General features: G+C 39.8%; 1 protein-coding gene and 1 pseudogene across 1 annotated transcript; both read left to right on the forward strand.

Moving 5' to 3' along the window:
* The window catches only part of LOC125747754 (uncharacterized), a 55,445-nt pseudogene that overhangs the window by 22,958 nt on the left and 5,595 nt on the right, over positions 1–26,892 (forward strand).
* On the forward strand, positions 16,688–25,297 carry LOC125747562 (myosin heavy chain, fast skeletal muscle). The gene is made up of 25 exons (XM_049022919.1): positions 16,688–16,726; positions 16,888–16,936; positions 17,089–17,301; positions 17,447–17,590; positions 17,677–17,833; positions 18,242–18,269; positions 18,367–18,478; positions 18,559–18,651; positions 18,741–18,804; positions 18,888–18,986; positions 19,066–19,169; positions 19,263–19,401; positions 19,555–19,673; positions 20,006–20,155; positions 20,271–20,441; positions 20,528–20,834; positions 20,928–21,001; positions 21,788–21,875; positions 21,974–22,091; positions 22,249–22,372; positions 22,459–22,595; positions 22,827–23,082; positions 24,110–24,352; positions 24,450–24,626; positions 25,148–25,297. The coding sequence occupies exons 3-25, from the start codon at positions 17,101–17,103 to the stop codon at positions 25,295–25,297; spliced, it is 3,255 nt and encodes a 1,084-aa protein (XP_048878876.1). The 5' UTR covers positions 16,688–16,726; positions 16,888–16,936; positions 17,089–17,100.

The following is a 26,892-nucleotide window of genomic DNA, read 5'->3' on the forward strand; positions in this document are numbered from 1 at the left end:
AAGTAATTTAATTTATCTAAATTTATGTAAAAGTAGCTTGACAAATTATTGTTAATATTACTGTTAATATTCCAATACTTTCATTATATCCCAGGGTAAATTCATCAGAATCCATTTTGGGCAAACAGGGAAACTGGCTTCTGCTGATATTGAAACTTGTAAGTTCTCATCTCCCAAATCTTCAGTTACTTCTGTTTAATTCAGCACAAAATGTTTAATTAACATAAATTAAACTCCTATTGACAGATTTGCTGGAAAAGTCAAGAGTCACTTTCCAGCTGTCAGCTGAGAGAAGCTACCACATCTTCTATCAACTTATGACAGGCCACAAACCAGAGCTGCTTGGTATGTACCAAGTGTCTGAGGTAAATTGGGGGTTTGTACCTGCAGATTACATCTGTAAATGTTTTCTTCATCTTTACAGAGGCACTTCTGATCACCACCAATCCATACGACTACCACATGATCAGTCAAGGGGAGATTGCCGTTAAAAGTATCAATGACGTTGAAGAATTTATAGCCACAGATGTGAGTAAATGATTAATGAAACATCACATTCTTTTAATCATAGTATTACAACATTCTTGGAATTAAAATCATGATTCTATTCTGAATTATGCAGACTGCCATTGATATCTTGGGCTTCAGTGCTGAGGAGAAAATAGGCATCTACAAACTGACTGGAGCAGTGATGCATCATGGGAACATGAAGTTCAAGCAGAAGCAGAGAGAGGAGCAGGCAGAACCTGATGGCACTGAGGGTAAATGATATGATAACCTCAACAACAAAATAATTCCCCCAGAGTTATAGATCATTAACCATACATATTGTTCATATTTCAGTGGCCGATAAAATTGCCTACCTCATGGGCCTGAACTCAGCTGACATGCTGAAGGCTCTGTGCTACCCCAGAGTGAAGGTCGGGAATGAGTTTGTGACCAAGGGGCAGACTGTACCTCAGGTAAGGAATGCAGAGTTTACATTGTACGTACTCAGTAAATATTTCATAGGTTTGGTATAATTTGCGCTTACTACTGCTAAAATATTGGCACTACAAGAGTTAAATTTCATTTTAATTATATTATTAATACTGTATCTCACAGAAACACTCTTCTCTTTTTTGTAAATTAGGTTAACAATGCTACCATGGCACTATGTAAATCAGTCTACGAGAAAATGTTCTTGTGGATGGTGGTGCGTATCAATGAGATGTTGGACACCAAGCAGCCAAGACAGTTCTTCATTGGTGTGCTGGACATCGCCGGCTTTGAAATATTTGATGTGAGTCAATGTTAGCGCTTGTTCTATTCCGTAACTATGTTCAATACAGGATATTACTACAGCAATCCTTCAATAAGTAATGTACAGTAATTCGTTCCTGAAATACCATCAGTAAATTACATCTCTGTTAATTTTAACAGTACATATGCTTAAGGGTTCCAGAAACAAAAAACTTATTTAAAAAAAAAAAACAGATCTGTAACGATACAAAACGATCAAAAAATTTTCTCATTTACTTCTATTATCTGTATGCACCTCCTACACTCAGAAGCAGTCCTCCCTTCCCTGTTACCAGAAAATATTAATTTCTTCATTGTTCCAAGAAAATAAAAACAAAATATGTGACCCATCACCACGAAATGAGTCTTAAGTTGCACTGGTAGAAATACACCCGTAAGACTCATTTCGTGGTGATGGGTCACATATGTAAAAATAAATAACATGTGTAATACTTACTGAACCTAAACTATAGGAACCCTAGATGAAGATAAATGCAGAGCCTGGTACACTTGCATAACTGCATACACCGTTGACCAGATGCTTAATCATTTTTCTCGTGGATTCTGCTTCATACAGTTTAAATAACCGAGGAGCAGGCACATAATATCGCTCAGAGTAGGAGGAGCTTCCTTCGAATGTGATTCCTTCCAGTGCTTCTCAGCACGAGTGTGTCTTTCCTTGCTACAGTGTTAGACATGCACTTAATGGTCTAAAAGCAGTTCCTTGTCAAAAAGACTCCTTAAAAGTGCTATATTGGACTGAATTTAGAGCGAACAGAACTGAATTGACAGGAAGATGTTTGCAAATTGAAATGACAGTATTTTTTGCCATGTCAGGTTATTGTTGATCAATCAATCGTAAATCAAGTGATAAATGTATTTGAAATTTGCTGTATATAATAATATGTACTGTTTCTAACATCAGTTCAACACATTGGAGCAGCTGTGCATCAACTTCACCAATGAGAAACTGCAACAGTTCTTCAACCATCACATGTTTGTGCTGGAACAAGAGGAGTACAAGAAAGAGGGGATTGAGTGGGAGTTCATTGACTTTGGTATGGACTTGGCTGCCTGCATTGAGCTTATTGAGAAGGTATGTGACATGGATATTGTTCTATGTGAGTCCTCCTTTTTCTCCTCATTTGGCTTCAATAATCTGTCTCTGTCTCCAACAGCCAATGGGCATCTTCTCCATCCTTGAAGAGGAGTGCATGTTCCCCAAGGCTACAGACACCAGCTTCAAGAACAAACTGTATGACCAACATATGGGTAAATCAGCTGCCTTCCAGAAGCCCAAGCCTGCCAAAGGCAAGGCTGAGGCCCACTTCTCCCTGGTGCACTATGCTGGCACTGTGGATTACAACATCATCGGCTGGCTGGACAAGAACAAGGATCCACTGAATGACTCTGTCGTACAACTCTACCAGAAGTCATCTGTTAAACTGCTGGCACACCTGTATGCAGCTCATGCATCAGCAGATGGTACTTTTACATATTTTCATTATTTGCATAGTTTTGTTATGTATATGCCCTGCAGTAGCCTATTACAAGAAAGCAATCTAGTTGTTGTCAAGTAGATTTCTTTTCAGAGATGGTAAGACACCAGAGAAAGACATATTTAATGTTAATACTAACATTTATGCTTGATTACTTTCTCTGCGAGTAGAGAGTGGTGGAGGCAAGAAGGGCAAGAAGAAGGGTGGCTCCTTCCAGACAGTGTCTGCTCTGTTCAGGGTATGTTTACATTTTGCTGAAGGAAATCTTCCAAGAGTTTACCTGCTATATGTGAAGAGTATTAGAATGCATTCTGACATTAATGTCGATAAGAGATGGGACTGATCTCATACCCACAAATAAAAATTTGAATGCTATTAAGTAGCCTGATCCAGATTCCTAGGCCTATATGAGAAATCTTTATGAATTTTTGTGAAGACTTCTACACAACCCAGTATGAATGCCTGATGTTTATACTTTTGTACTACAGGCTGCACAATATCACATCACAATGTATTCATGAATATATGGTACATACACAATAATCACCAGGGTTTTAGATGATAGGCAAAACATTTGTCACGTAATGTGACATCGTGCAGCCCTATATGTGTGGACACTGTACCGTTCTGTTGTGGTAAAGAGGGAACTAAGCCAGAAAGCAAAGCTTTCGTTTTTCCAGTTGATCTACGGTCCTATTCTTACCTATGGTCATGAACTTTGGGTTGTGATCGAAAGATTGAGATCATGAATACAAGCAGCAGAAATGAGTTTCCTCTATAGGGTGTCTAGGCACAGCCTTAGATATAGGTTGAGGAAGTTAGAGATTCAGGAAGGGTTCAAAGTAGAGCCTCTGCCTTGAAAAGAGCCAGCTGAGGTGGTTCGGGCGTCTATCTAGGATGCTGCTCTAGGGGCAGCTCCTGGAAAGTGTTTCGGACATGGCCAACCCAGACCTAGGACATGCGGGAAAGATTAAATCTCTTGCTTGACTTGGGAACACCTTCGTATTTCCTTGGTGGAGCTAAAGGAGGTGGCTGGAGAGATGGATGGATGGATGGATGGATGGATGGATGGGCAGTGGGACAATGGTTCTTGGAGCACCTAGAGATCAATGCAGCGCACACACATACACACACAAACACACACACATACATAAATTTAAGGGTAAGTCCTGACGAACATGGGGCATGACTGATTAGCTAAATGTGCCGACAACCACACTAAGAACTGATTCTGTCTGTCTAGGACTTTTCAATAAACAATAGACATCCTCTCATCCTACAGGAGAACCTGGGCAAGCTGATGACCAACCTGAGAAGCACTCACCCTCACTTTGTGCGCTGCCTGATTCCAAACGAATCAAAGACACCAGGTTTGACCAGCACTGCACATTACATCAACTGTGTAAACATCAGTGTTAAAAGAGCTTCACTAGGTTTATTCAGATTTTATGTATAATGCCTTTACTTTCATTTGTCCTCTAGGTCTGATGGAGAACTTCCTGGTTATCCATCAGCTGAGGTGTAATGGTGTGCTGGAAGGTATCAGGATCTGCAGAAAGGGTTTCCCCAGCAGAATCCTCTATGGTGACTTCAAGCAGAGGTGATTTAAAACACTTCTATTCCAAGGCTTACTTTCTCATGAGAATATATTTCCTAATGAAATATCCTTGGATTATATAACTATAAATAATAGTTAAAATAGACAATAAATATAATGTAAAGAATAATTTTTTTTACATATTTCTTGACTCAGATACAAAGTTTTGAATGCTAGTGTGATTCCGGAAGGACAGTTCATTGACAACAAGAAGGCTTCAGAGAAGCTCTTGGGTTCAATTGATGTCGACCACACTCAGTACAAGTTTGGCCACACCAAGGTAAAAGTCTGGAGATGTAATCTGTGTCATGAAATTTCTAACACACATTGCAGGACTCATTATCCTGTTATTGATCTAATATCTATACACATATGTCGCCAGGTGTTCTTCAAAGCTGGTCTGCTGGGGCAGCTAGAGGAGTTACGAGATGAGAAACTGGCCATTTTGATCACTATGACTCAAGCTCTGTGCCGTGGTTTCCTCATGAGAAGAGAGTTTATGCAGATGATGCAAAGAAGGTAAATATTGAAACATTTAGAATAAAATTCTGAACCATCCTAAAATATTTAATTCTTTGCTAATTAATTCCTCTTGTGGTTCTACTTCAGAGAGTCCATTTACAGCATCCAATACAACATCCGCTCATTCATGAATGTGAAACACTGGCCATGGATGAAGTTGTACTTCAAGATCAAGCCACTCCTGAAAAGTGCAGAAACTGAGAAGGAAATGGCCAACATGAAGGAGGAGTTTGAGAAGACCAAAGAAGACCTGGCAAAAGCACTGGCTAAGAAGAAGGAGCTGGAGGAGAAAATGGTTTCTCTTCTGCAGGAGAAGAATGACCTGCAGTTACAAGTACAGGCGGTATGTAAATAATCTGTCAACTGATCATTATGACTCATAAAAACTCATCAAATCATTTTGATATTACAGCTTAAAAAGATATGGATCCTGTCAAATAACCACTATGAATTGTACAAACAGTTAAATTAAGATTCATTTTGACCTTACACCTTAAAAAACACATTTTTTTTTTTACATTTAGGAAACTGAAAATCTCTCAGATGCAGAGGAGAGGTGTGAGGGTCTCATCAAAAGTAAAATCCAGCTTGAAGCAAAACTCAAAGAGACAAATGAGAGGCTGGAGGATGAGGAGGAAATCAATGCTGAGTTGACTGCCAAGAAGAGGAAACTGGAGGATGAGTGCTCTGAGCTGAAGAAGGACATTGATGACTTGGAGCTGACCTTGGCTAAAGTGGAGAAGGAGAAACATGCCACAGAAAACAAGGTTAATGTCAAATCATTTTAAGTTTGACTAATTTCTTTAACTCCTTTTTTACCAAGTTGTTGGGATCGCGGGTAGACAGGCAGGTAGGAAGCGGGGAAGGACGAGGCAAGTACGCTGGGTGCAGGAAAAAAGGGTTTTATTGGGGAAGACAGGGCAGATGGTGAAGAACATCAATGACAAGTCTGGGCAATATGGACTAAGACACGGACTAAATACACAGACTGATAGAAAACAGCTGGGCGCAATCGGGGAAGCACACGTGGATGATCGGGGGCGTGGCACACGCGAGGACTGGATGCGAAGGTCATGACACAAGTATGGAATGCTTTCCTCTCAGGTCAAAAACTTGACTGAAGAGATGGCCACTCAGGACGAGAGCATTGCCAAGCTGACCAAGGAGAAGAAAGCCCTCCAAGAGGCACATCAACAGATTTTGGATGATCTCCAAGCAGAAGAAGACAAAGTCAACACTCTGACCAAAGCCAAGACCAAGCTTGAACAGCAAGTGGATGATGTAAGAAAAACAAATTAATACATACAATTTGTATAATGTAAAATTGCCATTATACTAGTCTAGTTCAAAACTATAGTTAATACGATTGACATTAATTATCAAATTGTATGTAAATATTGTTTTTTTTCTGGTGTTTTTCTGGAGTCCAAACTTTATTTGGAAATTATATTTTTTTGCTTCTTCATAATATTGATAAGCAAATTCGTCTGTAGCTTGAAGGCTCTCTGGAACAAGAGAAAAAGCTACGCATGGATCTTGAGAGAGCCAAGAGAAAGCTTGAGGGAGACCTGAAACTTGCCCAGGAATCTATAATGGACCTGGAGAATGACAAGCAGCAGTCAGAAGAAAAGATAAAGAAGTAAGAGTATTGTACAAATAAAACTGCAAAAAATTCCCAGTCCCAATTTTAACCCATGTTTAAAAATGATACTCAATATTAAGAATGTGCGATTACTGTCCACAGGAAGGACTTTGAGACTAGCCAACTGCTGAGCAAAATTGAGGATGAACAGTCACTGGGTGCTCAGCTTCAGAAGAAGATTAAGGAGCTCCAGGTAAACTCTAGATACTTCAAATGAACAATGTGGAGCAATCTAGTACTATGACTTACACACTCTCATGTATTTCAGGCTCGTATTGAGGAGCTGGAGGAAGAAATTGAGGCTGAACGTGCTGCCAGGGCCAAGGTTGAGAAACAGAGGGCTGATCTGTCCAGGGAACTTGAAGAGATCAGTGAGAGGCTTGAGGAAGCTGGTGGTGCAACCTCAGCTCAAATTGAGATGAACAAGAAACGTGAGGCTGAGTTCCAGAAGCTGCGCCGTGATCTTGAAGAGTCCACCCTGCAGCATGAGGCTACAGCTGCTGCCCTCCGTAAGAAGCAGGCTGACAGTGTAGCAGAGCTGGGAGAACAAATCGACAACCTTCAACGTGTCAAGCAGAAGCTGGAGAAGGAGAAGAGTGAATACAAAATGGAAATCGATGACCTGAGCAGCAACATGGAGGCTGTTGCAAAATCAAAGGTATGTGGAAGCTAAGATCTTCAAGGTAATGAAAGCTAATTTGACAACAATCTCTATTTTCATAAATCTATTAATTCTGACAGGCCAACCTGGAGAAAATGTGCCGCACCCTTGAAGATCAACTAAGTGAACTCAAGTCAAAAAATGATGAAAATGTTCGCCAGCTAAATGACATGAGTGCACAGAGAGCAAGACTCCAGACTGAGAATGGTAGGTAAAATGCAGACTACTTTTAGGTGATAAATATCAATAGCAGTAATGGCAAAGTATTATGATTTTGTTTCATTTGTATATTTAGGTGAATTTGGTCGCCAACTGGAGGAGAAAGAAGCTCTTGTTTCCCAGCTGACTAGAGGTAAACAGGCTTACACACAGCAGATTGAGGAGCTCAAAAGACACATCGAAGAGGAAGTCAAGGTAAGCAGGAAAAATGGGGCATTTCACTAGGAACAGATGTTGTGATGATCACAACAGTTTAGTAATAAAACATTAAGTACCACTGAAATATATGTTTTAGGCCAAGAACGCCCTGGCCCACGCTCTACAGTCAGCCCGCCATGACTGTGACCTCCTCAGAGAGCAATATGAGGAGGAGCAGGAGGCCAAGGCTGAACTGCAGCGTGGAATGTCCAAGGCCAACAGTGAGGTGGCTCAGTGGAGGAACAAATATGAGACTGATGCCATCCAGCGTACTGAGGAGCTCGAGGAGGCCAAGTAACTACACTGATTTAACAACTTCACTCAACTTCATTAATTTATGTCAAAGTCATAATTTGAATGATGTGAAAATTTCACTACAGGAAAAAGCTTGCTCAGCGTCTACAGGATGCAGAGGAAACTATTGAGGCCGTCAATGCCAAATGTGCTTCTCTGGAGAAGACCAAACAGAGACTGCAGGGCGAGGTGGAGGACCTCATGATCGATGTAGAGAGGGCTAACTCTTTGGCTGCTAATCTGGATAAGAAGCAGAGAAACTTTGACAAGGTAAACAAATATATTGAGAGAATTCCCTGCCAGTTTGCCAGCATAGACACGAAGGAGAAATTTACTTCTAATGCTAACTACCTGCCTTCAACTTCATTTTGTGTTCAATATTTTCTAGGTCCTGGCAGAATGGAAACAGAAGTATGAGGAAAATCAGGCAGAGCTGGAAGGGGCTCTGAAAGAGGCTCGTTCTCTCAGCACTGAACTGTTCAAGATGAAGAACTCCTATGAGGAAACTCTGGACCACCTGGAGACCATGAAGAGAGAGAACAAGAACCTGCAGCGTATGTTTGCATTCTTCCATTCTGATGGACTCGAATTTCAGGAACATGAGATTAATAATACTGAATCTCGGACTGAAGTCCCGATCTTTAGATTAAATGAATTAATCATAAATTTGAAACAGACTCATGTCATTCTATTACAATGATCATAAACTACTCCCTACAATATGTCTTGTTTAATTTTTCAGAGGAGATCTCAGACCTGACTGAACAAATCAGTGAGAGTGGAAAGACCATTCATGAGCTTGAGAAGGCCAAGAAGATAGTGGAGGCAGAAAAGTCAGAAATGCAGGCTGCTCTAGAGGAAGCCGAGGTAATCACATTCATCCATCCATCTATTTTCTGAAACTGCTTATTCTATTCAGGGTCGTGGGGGGTCTGGTTCACGGAGGCAATGGGTGCAAGGCAGGGAACAACCCAGGATGGGGCGCCAATGTAACCATGACCATAAAACAGTAATAACAGGAAATAACAAAAATAATGCTGGGGTACATGGTATTATTTATCATTTACCTTCACAGGGCACACTGGAGCATTCTAAACCTTCTAAATATTATGATTTATATTCTCTGTGTTGTTTTGTTCACAGGCCACCCTGGAGCATGAGGAATCCAAGATCCTACGTGTCCAGTTGGAGCTCAATCAGGTCAAGGGTGAAATTGACAGAAAGCTGGCTGAGAAAGATGAGGAGATGGAGCAGATCAAGAGGAACAGCCAGAGGGTCATTGATTCCATGCAGAGCACTTTGGATGCAGAAGTCAGGAGCAGAAATGATGCTCTGAGGGTCAAGAAGAAGATGGAGGGAGACCTCAATGAAATGGAGATTCAGCTCAGCCATGCCAACCGTCAGGCTGCTGAGTCCCAGAAACAACTGAGAAATGTCCAGGGACAGCTTAAGGTATGTATACAGTTATCCTGACAATAAAAGGGAAGAGTGTATCTCTGAATAAGAAGATAATGGAAGTCATGTTATTCTACAGGATGCCCAACTGCACCTTGATGAAGCCATAAGGGGACAGGAGGACATGAAGGAGCAGGTTGCCATGGTGGAGCGCAGGAACACTCTGATGCTGGCTGAGACTGAGGAGCTGAGGGCTGCTCTGGAGCAGACAGAGAGAGGCCGCAAAGTGGCCGAGCAGGAGCTGGTCGATGCCAGTGAGCGTGTTGGACTGCTGCACTCCCAGGTATGTTTAAAACATCAAACGTTATGTATGATCTCCCTGGAGACATTGTTCCAGTTATTTGCATTTGTATTAATATTAAAAATATATCAATGTCTTTCAGAACACCAGCCTGATTAACACCAAGAAGAAGCTTGAAACTGACCTTGTTCAGGTCCAGGGTGAGGTGGACGATGCCATTCAGGAGGCCAGAAATGCAGAGGAGAAGGCCAAGAAGGCCATTACTGATGTGAGCCGTGTATTAAAACAAAAATTACTCTGAGACCGTAAAACAGCAGAATACCCAGAACCAACATCATTTGAATAAACAACAATTGCGAATGAACCCTTCAGGCAGCCATGATGGCAGAGGAGCTGAAGAAGGAGCAGGACACCAGTGCCCACCTGGAGAGGATGAAGAAGAACCTCGAGGTCACAGTGAAGGACCTGCAGCACCGTCTGGATGAGGCTGAGAGCCTGGCCATGAAGGGTGGAAAGAAACAGCTCCAGAAACTGGAAGCCAGGGTGAGCCACTGGATAAATTTTTTTCATTAAAATTCTAATTTTTCAGTGTTCACTCCCATCATGTGATGAAGCATTTTGTATCCTATTGGAATTAGTTGAAGTTCTCATTATCAGTGATCCCTGAATGGACTGCTGAGCATGAAAACAGTGTTAACTGTATGCTTTCGTCTCCCCTATTTCAGCACAGCTGACAATTATGAGAGTCTATGACAGGTCTTCAGGTGACCCAAAGAGACACTAGAGAAAGCATTTTCCACTATCATCAACCAACAAAACACCAAATAGCACAATTTAATGGAAGAATGGTCTTATATCCCAGCCAAAGTCTATGAAACTATAGAAGAAATATATTTTTAAAAGTTCTCTGTTCATTGCATGAGCACAAATTATGGAGGGGGGTGGGGGTTGTGGGCGTTGTAACCCCCCAATAAAAAAAGCAACCGATACAACCCCCCGGGCCCCCTTCGATGGGTGGAGACCTCAATCCCTCCCCCTCCCCTCCATGCTCAACCCAGCGTTATGCCCGCGGTTTTTTGGAATATATTCATGCAATGCTACACCCCTGCCAGTAGTACATGCAGAGGGCTGTACAGCTGTTCACATCTTTGATTAGCTGTTCACCTAATTGATTATGTTGAATATCATGGTGTAGTATCACTGTTATAACTATTAATTGTGCAATGCTGACCTATCACTCTGTTATTTTTGTGAACCTTTACGGATAATATATTCTGTAAAAATAAACAACATATTGACTACATTCACATTTATGACTACAAATTTCAGACTGTGAATGACAGCTGTGAGTGACAGCTAAATTCCTGTATTTAAGGTACGTGAGCTGGAATCTGAGGTTGAAGCTGAACAGAAACGTGGAGCTGAAGCTATTAAAGGTGTCCGTAAATACGAGAGGAGGGTCAAGGAGCTTACCTACCAGGTAGATTTTTATATATGTTTATATCAACCTTTATATTAATTTTTACAGAAACATGGCAGACAGTACAGTGAGGACTGCAGGTATCTAATAATCTATACTTTCTGTAGACTGAGGAGGACAAGAAGAATGTGACCAGACTGCAGGATCTGGTGGACAAGCTGCAGCTGAAAGTGAAGGCCTACAAGAGACAGGCTGAGGAAGCTGTAAGTCAAATTCTCCTCAAATATTGCTAATTCTGTTGTGTCATGTGAGCTATTGGTAAACATAAAAAAAATATTCAATAATCTATTTCTTCAACAGAGAAAATATTTTTCTGGGATCTCATACATAAATTTTGTCATTTCAGCATATCAAAGGCAGAAAAAGCAAAAAGCAATGTGATTATTCATTTTAATCATTGTACTGATGAGGTCTTTGACCGCTGTACAGGAGGAGCAGGCCAACACTCACCTGTCCAGGTTCAGGAAGGTGCAGCATGAGATGGAGGAAGCCCAGGAGCGTGCCGACATCGCTGAGTCTCAGGTCAACAAGCTGAGAGCCAAGAGCCGCGAAGCTGGAAAGGTATATGTTGAATATAATGGAGGCACTTACCAACAAATTCTAACATTGACAACATTTAAATAAGGAAGAATTGAATATATTGTAGTATTTTAAATTCTAAATTAAAAAAAATACCAAAAAAAAAACAACTAAAAAGTTTCCTAACTGAGCTTTTCATTTCTTTCAAGGGCAAGGAAGGATGACTGAAGTACAAAACCAATATGACACAATGTAGCGAGAAATCATACAATATGAAATTCTTGTGAAATCTGCTTCTGAAAAAAATTGGTCAATAAAATTGCCTGCTTATATCCCCAACAGATGTGCTCAATCACTGGTTCATTAACTTGTCTCTACATCATATTTTCATCAAAGAATTTGCAGTACTCTGCCCTGTCTTCTCTTTGGATAGTCTCCAGACTTTACACAACCCTAATCTGGATAAGTGTTTTGTTGTTGTTTTGTTTTATTGTTGTTATTCTTGTTACTAATAACAACAATAATGATAAGAAGAAGAAGAACTCATTTGAAAGCTTTTGTTAGGCTATAATTTCAGTTATCATTTTTGTCGTACTATTCACCTTTTGGACATAATAATTTGTCAAATATCTACCCATCTTCAAACCTGTTTTCCTGGTGATGGGCATGGTGGCAGTATGTCTTGGAATTAAGAACAGACTTCTGTTTACAAGGCAACTCTAGCACTTCCAAGCCAACTGGGAGATATAATCCCTGGCAAAGGTCCTTGGTCTGTCCTGGGGCCTCTGTCCAGTGCTCCATACTTGGAACAGCTCCCTCATAAGCCAGCCAGGTGGCATACTTATGAGATGCCCAAACTACCTCAACTAACTCCTCTCCATCAGAAGGAACAGCAGCTCTATTTTGAGAATCCTCCAGATCTCCAAACTCCTAGGTCTGCCACTAAGAGTAAACCCAGCAATGCTTTGGAGAAACCTCATTTTGGCCGCTCGTGCAAAGGAATATCTACTATTTTAAAGCTTTAAAATAGCCTTCAAATAAAAAACTTCATAATAAACATCTAAAATCAGTCGACCAGTCAGTGAGGACCAAGCAGCCCAAGGACACACATGCTAACAGCATCCAATCTGCAAAATTCCTCACAACCTTCAAAGACCCTTCTCTCCCAAGAACATCTCAACAAACCTCACCCTACCTACTAACTCTCACTGGCTCACTGTATTCTGCTGAAATGGTCTTTGCTCTATTGCATTTTGCACATATGCTCAGTTCATATTACATATCCTTTGTTCTATTCATAGACTATAATAGAATAGAATAGAAACCCCAAAACCCTAGAGAAATAAGCCCACTGCGCGACTCCTAATCCATTACTGACAAAACATTAGCCAGCCATATACCGTGCTTTCTAACAGTGATTTAATCGTGATTTATTTACTTAATAACTGAATTGAACTGAAGTCATTTTATTATTAATCAGCAAATAATTTTTCAAACTGCCTTACCTTGATTTTTGGGAACACTTTATGACAGTTTGTCCTTGAATCCTTGCTTCAATTATCAAATATTCTGCTTCTGAAAAAAGAAAAGCAAACAATTACTACCTAATCTGATGAAGAGGACAAGCACAGTCCTAAATTCACTGATTAGTATCATTAGTAGATGAGGTATACATTATTAGACTTTGATTGCAGACCTAAAACAGGTGCAACAAATATTCATAGAATCAAATTTTTTTTTTAAATCAATAAATCAAACAATATGGCTAATACAAATATATTTCATATTGCAAATTGAATTTAAATAACAGTCTGCAATTTAACACATAAATTAATTTGTCGGCTAAAATGACAAATAATCCAAATAATTTCAATCGAACAAAACAATCCTTGCAAACGAAAAGGAAAAATGAAAAGAAAAACAATATTCAACAGGACCTTCCTTGGTATAATAAGATATTCTTCTACACCTACTGCTCACTGTCTGACATTTGTTCATCGAAGGAGATTCAAGATCAGATAGACATCAAAGGATGGTCAGATGCCAGCTTCACAATAAGTCTCAATGTTGTTCATGACAAATAGCAATGCTCTGACAGAGGAGCTGAGCAAGCAGCTATTTTTGCTTTTACTCCAAATAAGAACACCGTCTTAAGGTTAGCATATCAAATGTCACATTTTATTGACTGCATGAGCAGACATCTTCCACATGTGCATCTCCTTTAGACTTTTTTTACCATCCAATCTACTTTGTCCAATTAATGCCATCCTTCAAATGGAAAACGGCCTATTACCTCATATCTTGGATTTAAATCGGACAACTTGATACCTTGTTAACTACATGACAAATACTTCGCAATAATCCTTGTAGGGAGGTCATACAGCAATGTTAGGACGTTGGGAGTTCAGTTCGCCTTTCAGCCTCATGGCAGATCAATAGGAACCGTCAAAATGTTACATTCTGATTTCACAGTAGCAGATGTTCTGCCTACTGAAAAATTTTTCTTCATATACAAGTTTTTTCTAAGGAATTACTGGATATCAACAAGCAATAGTGTCCTAAATTAAGTACAATGTAATTTGTTATTTTTTTCCTCTATTATATTTTTACATATAAGTCCTTCCATCTTCTAACTGCTTAGCCTGATCAGGGTCGCAGGCATATTTAAGGTTAATGTGTAATGTGTTGAGAATTGGTGGGGGGGGGGCTGGGGAGGCCTGAGCATCTGCTTCTCTTGGTTGAACTGTTTAATGTGAACTTGTGCATGGGCTTTAATGGTACCAAGTGCCTCTTTTTCATCCTCTGAGCACCGACGCCCCAAAACCGTCTCAGATTTGCAAGGGCCATTTAGGCTTTTACCTTAAATTTTCTAGTATATATAGAAATACTAGAATACTAATATCTAGTATTCTGTGAGGTCTTGGAAGATAAATCCTAGTGCTGCTCAAACCTAACGACAGCATAAAACGCTGTTCTTTTGGATCATCAAAAGATGCAGATGAGCCAGCATAAGAATATAGGATAGAAGAAGTATCACTGAATAGACGCTGCAGTTCAGCCTATTTACTCTGATAGCTATTTTGCAGTGTCGTGCTTTTTATTTATTTTTTTTTTATCAAAGTAGTTCTGTACAACAATCGTACCCAGTCCCTTAGGAGTTTTGTCCCCCTCCCAATTAAGTAGCTTCTACCCAACCAGTAAAGACGCTCTCACTTTACCATCCAATTTAGTGGGTGAAGCAAAGCCATAGTTGACAAACCCACTCTACATCATTATGTTTGACTGGTGGAACCAGGCGTCCTTGGGTGTAGAGTTCCTTTGGCTGTCACCACACTCACACGTGCCCATGTGTTGAGAACATGGTGAAGAAAACATGTTGAACCAAATCAAGACCCTCCACTGCTGCATTGCGATGCTTCCAGCTTCCTGGGCCCGCAAATGCCTATTTTGGTGTCAAAAGTAGTTTTTTGCTAAAAATAGCTCTAGCAGCAGGTCTATGAAGAAAAACATGACTCGTCCACTCCGTCCACCCATTATCTGACTACTTATCTGGGTCAGGGTCATAGGCCGGCCTCTAGCCTATCCCAGGCAGCCTAGGGCACAGGGCCAGAAATCACCCTGAACAGGATGCCAGACTATCATAGGGCACGTACACCAACCATAAGCAATTTAAAAATGCCCATTAACCTAAGGGCATGTTTTTGACCTCAGGGGTGGTTCTGAGGGGGGGCACGCATGGCCCCCCCAAGTAGCCCCCCCTAAATACGTATGCTACTTGGGTCAGAAATAAATATATTACTATTACTATTATTATTAATTACATTTATATATGGGAATAGGCGAAATAAACATAAGCACTTTTTTTTTGATGGACTGGAGCACCAGGTGGTTGATTCGCTTCAGTCGGTGGATATCAAAGTTAACAATAGAAAAAAATAATCAAGTTTGTGGAAGCGAGACAGTCTAAACAAGAAATCAGTGAGTTACATATTTTCAAAAACTGCAAAATGTGACCGCAAAGCATTGCATAAATAACATTGATTTTCAAAATTGTTTTTTGCTTCGTAATCCTGGCAATGTAATGTGACTAATAGTTGGAGGACAGTAAGTAAATGTATCTGGCCCCCTAACAGAACAACTGGCCCCAATATGTCTCCCCCCCCCCCCGTGTTAAATGGTTTACAACCACCACTGTTTGGATTATAGGAGAAACATGCAAACTCCACACACAGAGAAGAGGTTAGATTCAAACCCCAGTCAGTTTTGGAAGCAAGAGGCAAAGGAGCGAACCACTCAGCCATGGTGACACCAAAACAAGGCCCTTATTCTGCTTAATATAAAAAGACAATACAGACTGAGCAGGATGTCAAATATACCATATTTTAAGTATTATAATTATTAAGTTGACAATAAAGCATCATAAATGGAGCCTACTTTTGAGGTAAGGTTCTTGATTGCCGATGCAAAATATTTAGCACCAGTTATATATGCCAAAAGAATAACAAATTCTCTGGGATTATATCAACAAACATACAAACAAATAAATAGGAAATCATAACTTTACCATAGCAAACAGCGTAAGAAAACATAGGCAAATAAAATAAAAAGGAAGGCTAGTGGCTTGGAAATAGTAGCTAATAAAGCCTACCTGTTTCTGTGTTGTTTAGTTGTTTCTGGTGAGGATGAATTTTGACATGCTATTACTTCACTCCTAATTTTACTTCTTCAGAAAGGCATGAGGCTACCACCAGTCTTGCAACAGTATACCAGTGACATTTGCGTGCTTCTCCACAGCTACATCACTCTCATTATTACTGCCAAACCCCAAGACAATCTATTGGAGATCAATCACAATTTTGGTTAACAGTTTCAATAATATCCTTTTTAGATCTTCATCGTAGCCGCAAGACGTTCATTTTCACAAAAGACTAATTTTTTTTAAAGCATATGAAAATGCCTGAGATGATAAAAATACTGTAAGACAGACTGACGATAATTGGTTAGAGGTCAAGAACACATGACCAAATACAGAAGGTTATTTCTGCTGAGCGAGCACCAATCTCTCTATAAAAGAAGCTGCCATACCCAACTCAAGCGGTTGCCACTAACCCTGTAAAGGTGAGTCGGTTTAATAGTGTTCTGTAGCAATAGCACAGGATGATTTCTAATTGCGTTAAAAAGGGGTATGTGAAACATGTAGTCATATGACTAGATGCAAACATGTTGTGAGCATTAAGGGTTTTGAATTTACTGAAAGTTTAATTCGATTTTTTTTTCAGCACTCAAAAGTAAACCATCTTTCACCTTTCTGTATCAGCTAAAAACAAGGTAAATAATTGTTGATCATTGTACAATTCATTATTTATTGTAGCTACATGTTATCTGAAACAATATTGCTTATTTTAAAACATTTGATCCTAACCAAAATGTATTCATATATGAACACATCAATATGCATTATCTATGAATTTCTCCCTCAGTAAACCGCCATCATGGGGGATTCGGACATGGAGTGTTTTGGTCCGGCGGCCGTTTACCTCCGGAAGCCAGAGAAAGAGAGGATTGAGGCCCAGAACAAACCCTTTGATGCCAAAACGGCCTATTTTGTACCAGACCCTAAGGAGATGTACCTCAAAGGGGTTCTTATTAGTAAAGACGGGGGCAAAGCCAACGTTAAGACTCTGGATGGTGAAGTAAGTGCATCTAAACATCAGAGTAAACAATAATGATTAGAATAACAGATAATGAGATAATAATCATTCTTCAAATAGTATTCTGCCTGCATCAAGGTGACCACAGTATGAAAGCACTGTTTTCAAACACTGTTTAATTTCACAGGCCTTGACAGTTAAGGAGGGTGACATTCACCCCATGAACCCTCCAAAGTACGATAAAATTGAGGACATGGCCATGATGACCCACCTCAATGAGCCCGCTGTGCTGTACAACCTCAAAGAGCGTTACGCAGCCTGGATGATCTACGTAGGTTTTCTCATTTTACCTCCTTGTAACTACCTTCATGTAAAAATGTTATAAACATCTGTAAATATTTACTTCTTATATTTCAGACCTACTCTGGGCTGTTCTGTGTCACTGTGAACCCCTACAAGTGGCTCCCAGTGTACGATTCTGCTGTTGTAACTGCCTACAGGGGCAAGAAGAGAATTGAAGCTCCTCCCCACATCTTCTCCATCTCTGATAATGCCTATCAGTTCATGCTAACAGGTAAAAAATCAGAATAAGAAAACCTTTATAATCCTGAAGCAAACTGTTTGTGATTACCGATGGCACAGTAGACAACCACAGAAAAAGACACAGTAAACATTCAATAATTTCTCTGTAAAACAAATAAGTATAACAATGGTAATATATTGGTTGGTGAATATGACAATAAGTAAATATTGCACTAGAAACATAAATATATAAATAGTTATTGATATAAATAAGATATATTGCACATATGCACTGAATCATTCCTTGGTTGTACGGTCTAATGGCATTTTTATGCTGAGCAATCAATGGCTAATGAAAATCTTTATAATTGTAACTAATTATAACAGTTTTACAGTATGACAGAAGGTACAGTTATATTATGTATAAAAACAATTAATATGAAACAAATTCTTCTTGCAGATCGTGAAAACCAGTCAATCTTGATTACGTACGTATAAATGTTTACATACTGGTATGAGACGTGTTCACTTTATGAAAATATACAAAGAAACACAAACAGATGTGAACCCTCTGTTTTTCCTCAGTGGAGAATCCGGTGCAGGAAAGACTGTAAACACCAAACGTGTCATCCAGTATTTTGCGACAATCGCAGTTTCTGGACAGAAGAAAGCTGAGCCTGTTCCTGGAAAAATGCAGGTGAGAGACAAAAGCAAGGACTATGAATAAGGAACATATATACAGAAGCAAGAGTCTCAATGCTCCAGTGTCTCCTGTAGGGTTCCCTGGAAGATCAAATCATTGCAGCGAACCCTCTGCTGGAGGCTTATGGTAATGCCAAGACTGTGAGGAATGACAACTCCTCTCGTTTTGTAAGTCTTCAGATTTATCTTAGTTAAATACTTACAGAATTAGCATCAAAATTTTATGTCTTAATATTCCAATACTTATTGCATTACAGGGAAAATTCATCAGAATCCATTTTGGGCAAACAGGGAAACTGGCTTCAGCTGATATTGAAACTTGTAAGTTCTCATCTCCCAAATGATTTACTTTAAAATTCATCGCAAAATGATAAATGAAACATGTTGAAAATTCCTATTGACAGATTTGCTGGAAAAGTCAAGAGTCACTTTCCAGCTGTCAGCTGAGAGAAGCTACCACATCTTCTATCAACTTATGACAGGCCACAAACCAGAGCTGCTTGGTATGTACCCAGTGTCTGGGGTGAACTGGGGTTTTGTACCAGCAGTTTGCATCTGCAAATATTTTGTTTATCTTTACAGAGGCACTTCTGATCACTACCAATCCATACGACTACCACATGATCAGTCAAGGGGAGATTGCCGTTAAAAGTATCAATGACATTGAAGAATTTATAGCCACAGATGTGAGTAAATGGTTAATGAACATCATGTTCTTTTAATCATAGTATTACAACATTCTTGGAATTAAAATCGTGTTTTTATTCTGAATCATGCAGACTGCCATTGACATCTTGGGCTTCAGTGCTGAGGAGAAAATGGGCATCTACAAACTGACTGGAGCAGTGTTGCATCATGGGAACATGAAGTTCAAGCAGAAGCAGAGAGAGGAGCAGGCAGAACCTGATGGCACTGAGGGTGAATTTGAAAATTTGTTTTAGATTTTATTGGATCACTCAAGTAGAACTGCATGTGTCTTAATCTGAATTTCTCTGAAGATAATATAGTTATCATATAACGATGACATCGTATTATAATTGACCCATTATGTATTATTGTTCATGACATTAGTGGCCGATAAAATCGCCTACCTCATGGGTCTGAATTCTGCTGACCTCCTCAAAGCTCTGTGCTACCCCAGAGTGAAGGTCGGAAATGAATTTGTGACCAAGGGGCAGACTGTACCTCAGGTAAACAATCGAAAATTATTAAGTTTACATTTGGACTCCTATACAATATCTTACTTCTACAGTTTACATGTATGCTTTCTAGTCGTACTAGTTAGTGATCCTGTTTTTAACATTTGATAAAATAAAGATTGTAGAACTTTCAATAAATTTCTTAATTCTGTGTCTTTGTATTAATTCGATTTATGCAGATTTATGTATCTTATCACTTATGTTTGAAAATTCACTGAGTATTCAACACATTCAATGTAACTTTTGCTTCGAATTGATTAGATTACATACATTTTTCTTAGAAAATTTCTCATAGAAACACTCTTCTCTTTTTCGTAAACTAGGTTAACAATGCTACCATGGCACTGTGTAAATCAGTCTATGAGAAAATGTTCTTATGGATGGTGGTGCGTATCAACGAGATGTTGGACACCAAGCAGCCAAGACAGTTCTTCATTGGTGTGCTGGACATCGCTGGCTTTGAAATTTTTGATGTGAGTTGATATTTTTCAGTGTTATCTATTCTTTACTGTAATGACAATCTATCTATTATTATTATTATATTTGTAATTAGCTGTATATAATAATATGTACTGTTTTTAACATCAGTTCAACACATTGGAGCAACTGTGCATCAACTTCACCAATGAGAAACTGCAACAGTTCTTCAACCATCACATGTTTGTGCTGGAACAAGAGGAGTACAAGAAAGAGGGGATTGAGTGGGAGTTCATTGACTTTGGTATGGACTTGGCTGCCTGCATTGAGCTTATTGAGAAGGTACGTTATATGGACATTAATCTATGTAAATAAATTCCTCCCTTATCTCCTCATTTGGCGTCAATAATCTGTTGTGTCTCCAACAGCCAATGGGCATCTTCTCCATCCTTGAAGAGGAGTGCATGTTCCCCAAGGCTACAGACACCAGCTTCAAGAACAAGCTGTATGACCAACATCTGGGTAAATCAGCTGCCTTCCAGAAACCCAAGCCTGTCAAAGGAAAACCTGAGGCCCACTTCTCCCTGGTGCACTATGCTGGCACTGTGGATTACAACATCATCGGCTGGCTGGACAAGAACAAGGATCCTCTGAATGACTCTGTCGTGCAACTCTACCAGAAGTCATCAATGAAACTACTGGCACACCTGTATGCAAGTCATGCTTCAGCAGAAGGTATTATTACAAATTATACTAGTATTTAAAATGACAGGGTATCACAGCATAAAATTTATTAGACTGTAATGTAAACTGTTTAACTATGAATAGATGCTAGTGGAGGTGGCAAGAAGGGAGGCAAGAAGAAGGGTGGCTCCTTCCAGACTGTGTCTGCTCTGTTCAGGGTAAAGTACATGCTTTAATAATTTACTTACATCTGATGAACGGATGAAAGGAAAGGTATACAAATATACCTGTATATCTTAGCAGATATACCTGTATATCTAAGGCTTATATATCTTTCAGTGTGTGCAGCAAGATGTTGCATATCTTCTACCAGACTGTTGTGACGAGTGATATTTTCAATTCAGCCCTCTGTTGCAGCCATTTAACGTATTTGTACCTACATATTTTTGTAATTTGTAATTTGATGTTATGTTTACCCTGACTATCCTTATGCCTACCTCGTGTCTGTGCATTCCTGTCATTTACGTAAAAGGCTATTGCAACACAAAAATTTCCTTTTGGGTACAAATAAAGTAATCATACATTTACATACAATACATTTAATCATTCATACTGATAATTCTTGTATGTTTATCTGTTTAAATATATATTTCAATGATTAAGCTATCAATGCACTGCAGAGTATTTTGACTTTTGATTTAAACAGTAATATCAAAAACATAGATCAGTGGTTCTCAAACTCGGTCCTCAGGCCCAACTGCCCTGCTTGTTTTCCAGCTATCCCTGCCCTACACACTGCTGATTACCTGGATCAGGTGTGTTCAGTCAATCAGAAGCTGAAAGACAGCTAGGACTTGTGTGTGGGGCAGGGATAGCAGGAAAACAAGCAGGGCAGTTGGGCCCGAGGACCGAGTTTGAGATCCACTGACACAGACCAATGCAGAAAACCAGATGGTCTAGCTAAATCACCTCAATATAATGACACATATCCTTTCATCCTACAGGAGAACCTGGGCAAGCTGATGACCAATCTGAGGAGCACTCACCCTCACTTTGTGCGCTGCCTGATTCCAAACGAATCAAAGACACCAGGTTTGTACAGCTCTGTGCATTATATCAACTGCTTAAGGAGTTTTGCTAGGTTCACTCTAATTTTATGTATAAATCATTTACTTTTATTTGTCCTCCAGGTCTGATGGAGAACTTCCTGGTTATCCATCAGCTGAGGTGTAACGGTGTGCTGGAAGGTATCAGGATCTGCAGAAAGGGTTTCCCCAGCAGAATCATCTATGGTGACTTCAAGCAGAGGTTATTTTAAATACTTCTCTTTCATTGATTATTCTATCAATAAAAAACATTTCCTAATGAAATATAATTGGTAAATAGATGTATAACTAATAACAGCAAAACATAAATCACAGTCTTAACTTGCAGAATTATAACTTTTCAACCATTACTGCCACAGATACAAAGTCTTGAATGCCAGTGTGATTCCGGAAGGACAGTTCATTGATAACAAGAAGGCTTCAGAGAAGCTCTTGGCTTCAATTGACGTAGATCACACTCAGTACAAGTTTGGCCACACCAAGGTAAAAGGCTGTAATGTTCTTGTGACACAAATTATAGTAGCTGTAACCCTGTTTTGGATTAAATATTCACCTATAAATGATAACAGGTGTTCTTCAAAGCTGGTCTGCTGGGTCTCTTAGAGGAAATGCGAGATGACAAACTGGCCATTTTGATCACTATGACTCAAGCTCTGTGCCGTGGTTTCCTCATGAGAAGAGAGTTTATGAAGATGATGGAAAGAAGGTATATTAGTGATACAATAATTGATTTCATTAAGTTCATAATTGTTCCATTACATGTAAAAATCATTTTATCTAACGAGGATATAAGTTAGACAACTGACAAGAGGCATCAGTTTGTCCATATATTGTAACATTTACATGGGCAACATACAAAATTCACCATATTAAAATTCATCCAATTCCACTTATTGCAAAATTCTGTCTAATTAACTATACAATTTTCCTGCGACAGAGAGTCTATTTTTACCATCCAATACAACATCCGTTCATTCATGAATGTGAAAACCTGGCCATGGATGAAAGTGTACTTCAAGATCAAGCCACTCCTGAAGAGCGCAGAAGCTGAGAAGGAAATGGCCAACATGAAGGTGGAGTTTGAGAAGACCAAAGAGGACCTGGCAAAAGCACTGGCTAAGAAGAAGGAGCTGGAGGAGAAAATGGTTGCCCTGCTGCAGGAGAAGAATGACCTGCAGTTACAAGTGCAGTCAGTACGTAAATCATCTGATTAGGTGACAGAAAAATGAAAATAGTCAGCTAAATGAAGAGTCATTTTGATTTTACAGCTTAACAAGTAACATAATGCAGCAGGGCATGATAGATGACAATCCATGGTGCAGCTTACAGCCAAAAAGGCAAACTTATTATAGACTAAACTCAAAAGGAACAAGACAAAAACACCAGGAGGTGTCCAAACACAGGCAAGGCAGCAAATGTGCCCTTGAGAGGTAAAGTGGGCTATCCCACAAAAACAAAGTGTTGAGAAAATGAGCTCCAAAGTTTTTCACAAAATCAGTGTGCCTATACCCTATAATTTATATATATATCATAGGTAGCACAGGGGTATGACCTAGATAATAACAACTTGTCCAATTGAAAATATTCAATAAAAAGGGGGTAGGGGTCAAAAATGTGGGATTGCCCACTTTACCTCTCAAGCACACAGATAAGGACTAAACCAAAGCAAAACACAAGGAATCACATGGGCTTAAATCAGGGAAAGAACAGGACCCAACTAAGGGCAAACACATAGAAAATCCACAACTAATACACAAGCAGGTAGCATATGCAATGACCAACTGAGAAATTACAGTAAGAGCCAGCATATATATATAGGTGAGGGTAGTTACAGTTAAATGTAGGGAATAGGGCTACACTCGAGATACAGGGGACAAAGGTGAAACAATTACAAACCTAGTGGCAAAGAGGAATAACTAACCAAGGTACAATAACAAGGATCCAAAACTTAAGGCCATAATTAGCAATGCATACAAAACACAAAGTGTCCAACACAGTTGAGGCCAGCCTCTGTCCAGCTTCAAATCCATAATGGAGGACATGATTATAGTTCTTATGGCTCTTAACTAGCTGCTTAGCCCATCCTGCCACATAGCAGCATTAGGAGCTAGCAAACACTAGGCCCTGAGAAAGGGGCTACAACAACAAAGAAGAAAACCACAGAGAATAGGACAAGACAGAGATTGATCCTGAGATAACATTAATTTTGTTTATACTTAGGAAACTGAAAATCTCACAGATGCAGAGGAGAGGTGTGAAGGTCTCATCAAAAGTAAAATCCAGCTTGAAGCAAAACTCAAAGAGACAAATGAGAGGCTGGAGGATGAGGAGGAAATCAATGCTGAGTTGACTGCCAAGAAGAGGAAACTGGAGGATGAGTGCTCTGAGCTGAAGAAAGACATTGATGACTTGGAGCTGACCTTGGCTAAAGTGGAGAAGGAGAAACATGCCACAGAAAACAAGGTTAATCATTCATTAATCACTGTACATCTATGAATAATTTCCTCAACTCTTAACTCTTCTTAACTTTTTAACAACGCATGAAACGCTTTACCCATAGGTTAAAAACCTGACTGAGGAGATGGCCACTCTGGATGAGACCATTGCCAAGTTGACCAAGGAGAAGAAAGCCCTCCAAGAGGCACATCAGCAGACCCTGGATGATCTCCAAGCAGAGGAAGACAAAGTCAACACTCTGACCAAAGCCAAGATCAAACTTGAACAGCAAGTGGATGATGTAATTAAAGCAAAAAAATGACTCTTTTTGCAGCCAAGCATTAGAGCAGGAATGGCTTATTCAAAGCACTATAGTCTCTGACTTTCAAATTTAGGAGGTTGAATTCCACCAGTGTTTCATTTGAGGGTGATGCTGTGTGTCTAATGTGTGTTTTATTTCATGTGTGTCCATTGCAATTCACTTGCATCCCATGTAGAATCCTCAGTTGCCCGCAGAGTTTCAGGTATTTGATAAGTGGTAATAAGTTGGATCTATGCAGAACCTGAACCTAATATCCTAAGGTATCTTTGTGAATCTGAAGAGGACATGAATATCTCTGATACTGCATGTGGTATTATATATAGTAAATTGAAACGGTATAATTGTCGACATTAGACTGTAATAAATGATAAGTTATTGTGTGGCACCACGCTATAGAGTCAGTTGGCTATTTAAAAATATTTTAAGATTTTTTTTTTTATACAATTTGAATAGAAGTTCCATGACGGCAGTTCCATAATTTCCTGTTTAAATTTCTTAAGCTGGAAGGTTCCCTAGAGCAAGAGAAAAAGCTACGCATGGACCTTGAGAGAGCCAAGAGAAAGCTTGAGGGAGACCTGAAACTTGCCCAGGAATCTATAATGGACCTGGAGAATGACAAGCAGCAGTCAGAGGAGAAGATAAAGAAGTAAGATACCATTCAAATATATTAACAGGCCTCACACAAAAGCAAACACGTATTATATACATCCATCCATCCATTTTCCAAACCGCTTATCCTACTGGGTCGCGGGGGGTCCGGAGCCTATCACGGAAACAATGGGCACGAGGCAGGGAACAACCCAGGATAGGGGGCCAGCCCATCGCAGGGCAGTATTATATACATTTCTAACTTATTCTTCTATTTATTTATAGGAGAGAATTTGAGACCAGTCAGCTTCTTAGCAGGATTGAAGATGAACAGACTCTTGGAGCTCAGCTTCAAAAGAAGATTAAAGAGCTCCAGGTAAGAACTTCACACTTCAAATGAACAATGTGGAGCAATCTAGTACTATGACTTACACACTCTCATGTATTTTAGGCTCGTATTGAGGAGCTGGAGGAAGAAATTGAGGCTGAACGTGCTGCCAGGGCCAAGGTTGAGAAACAGAGGGCTGATCTGTCCAGGGAACTTGAGGAGATCAGTGAGAGGCTTGAGGAAGCTGGTGGTGCAACCTCCGCTCAGATCGAGATGAACAAGAAACGTGAGGCTGAGTTCCAGAAGCTGCGCCGTGATCTTGAAGAGTCCACCCTGCAGCATGAGGCTACAGCTGCTGCCCTCCGTAAGAAGCAGGCTGACAGTGTAGCAGAGCTGGGGGAACAAATCGACAACCTTCAGCGTGTCAAGCAGAAGCTGGAGAAGGAGAAGAGTGAATACAAAATGGAAATCGATGACCTGAGCAGCAACATGGAGGCTGTTGCGAAATCAAAGGTATGTAGAACCTAAGATCTTCAAGGTAATGAAAGCTAATTTGAAGACATCCCCCATTTTTATAAAACAATCATTTCTGACAGGCCAACCTGGAGAAAATGTGCCGCACCCTTGAAGATCAACTAAGTGAACTCAAGTCAAAGAATGATGAAAATGTTCGCCAGCTAAATGACATGAGTGCACAGAGAGCAAGACTCCATACTGAGAATGGTAGGTAAAATACAGACATCGTTTAAGCAATAAATATCACGAGAAGTGCAACATAAATATTATGATTTTGTTTTATTTACTTATTTAGGTGAATTCAGTCGTCAACTTGAGGAAAAAGAGGCTCTTGTTTCCCAGCTGACTAGAGGTAAACAGGCCTACACACAGCAGATTGAGGAGCTCAAGAGGCATATTGAAGAGGAAGTCAAGGTAACCATGAAAATGTTGTGATGACTGTGTAGTATTTTATTAATAAATTTATTATTAAATGGTAAAAAAGCACAGTTTATCATTTGAAATGTGAACACTAAAAGATTTTGCTAAAGGGATGAGAACTGAAATTCAGACTGACAAGTTCTATAAATTCGTATTGTGAAATGATTATCCTTGTGCTATTATTGTAGGTATTTTCAGTTGTATTTAAGCCTTTTGACTTTTAGGCCAAGAATGCCCTGGCCCACGCTCTACAGTCAGCCCGCCATGACTGTGACCTCCTCAGAGAGCAATATGAGGAGGAGCAGGAGGCCAAGGCTGAACTGCAGCGTGGAATGTCCAAGGCCAACAGTGAGGTGGCTCAGTGGAGGACTAAATATGAGACTGATGCCATCC

This window comes from Brienomyrus brachyistius, chromosome 8 (assembly GCF_023856365.1).
Source record: "Brienomyrus brachyistius isolate T26 chromosome 8, BBRACH_0.4, whole genome shotgun sequence".
NCBI lineage: Eukaryota > Metazoa > Chordata > Actinopteri > Osteoglossiformes > Mormyridae > Brienomyrus > Brienomyrus brachyistius.

Bases quoted from the DNA above. Each gene is read 5' to 3' on its own strand.
- LOC125747562 (XM_049022919.1), top strand. From the start codon at position 17,101: ATGGGGGATTCGGACATGGAGTGTTTTGGTCCGGCGGCCGTTTACCTC. The intron at 17,302-17,446 runs GTAAGTGCATCT...TTAATTTCACAG, and splicing joins TTAAGACTCTGGATGGTGAA to GCCTTGACAGTTAAGGAGGG. The intron at 22,596-22,826 runs GTATATTAGTGA...TTCCTGCGACAG, and splicing joins ATGAAGATGATGGAAAGAAG to AGAGTCTATTTTTACCATCC.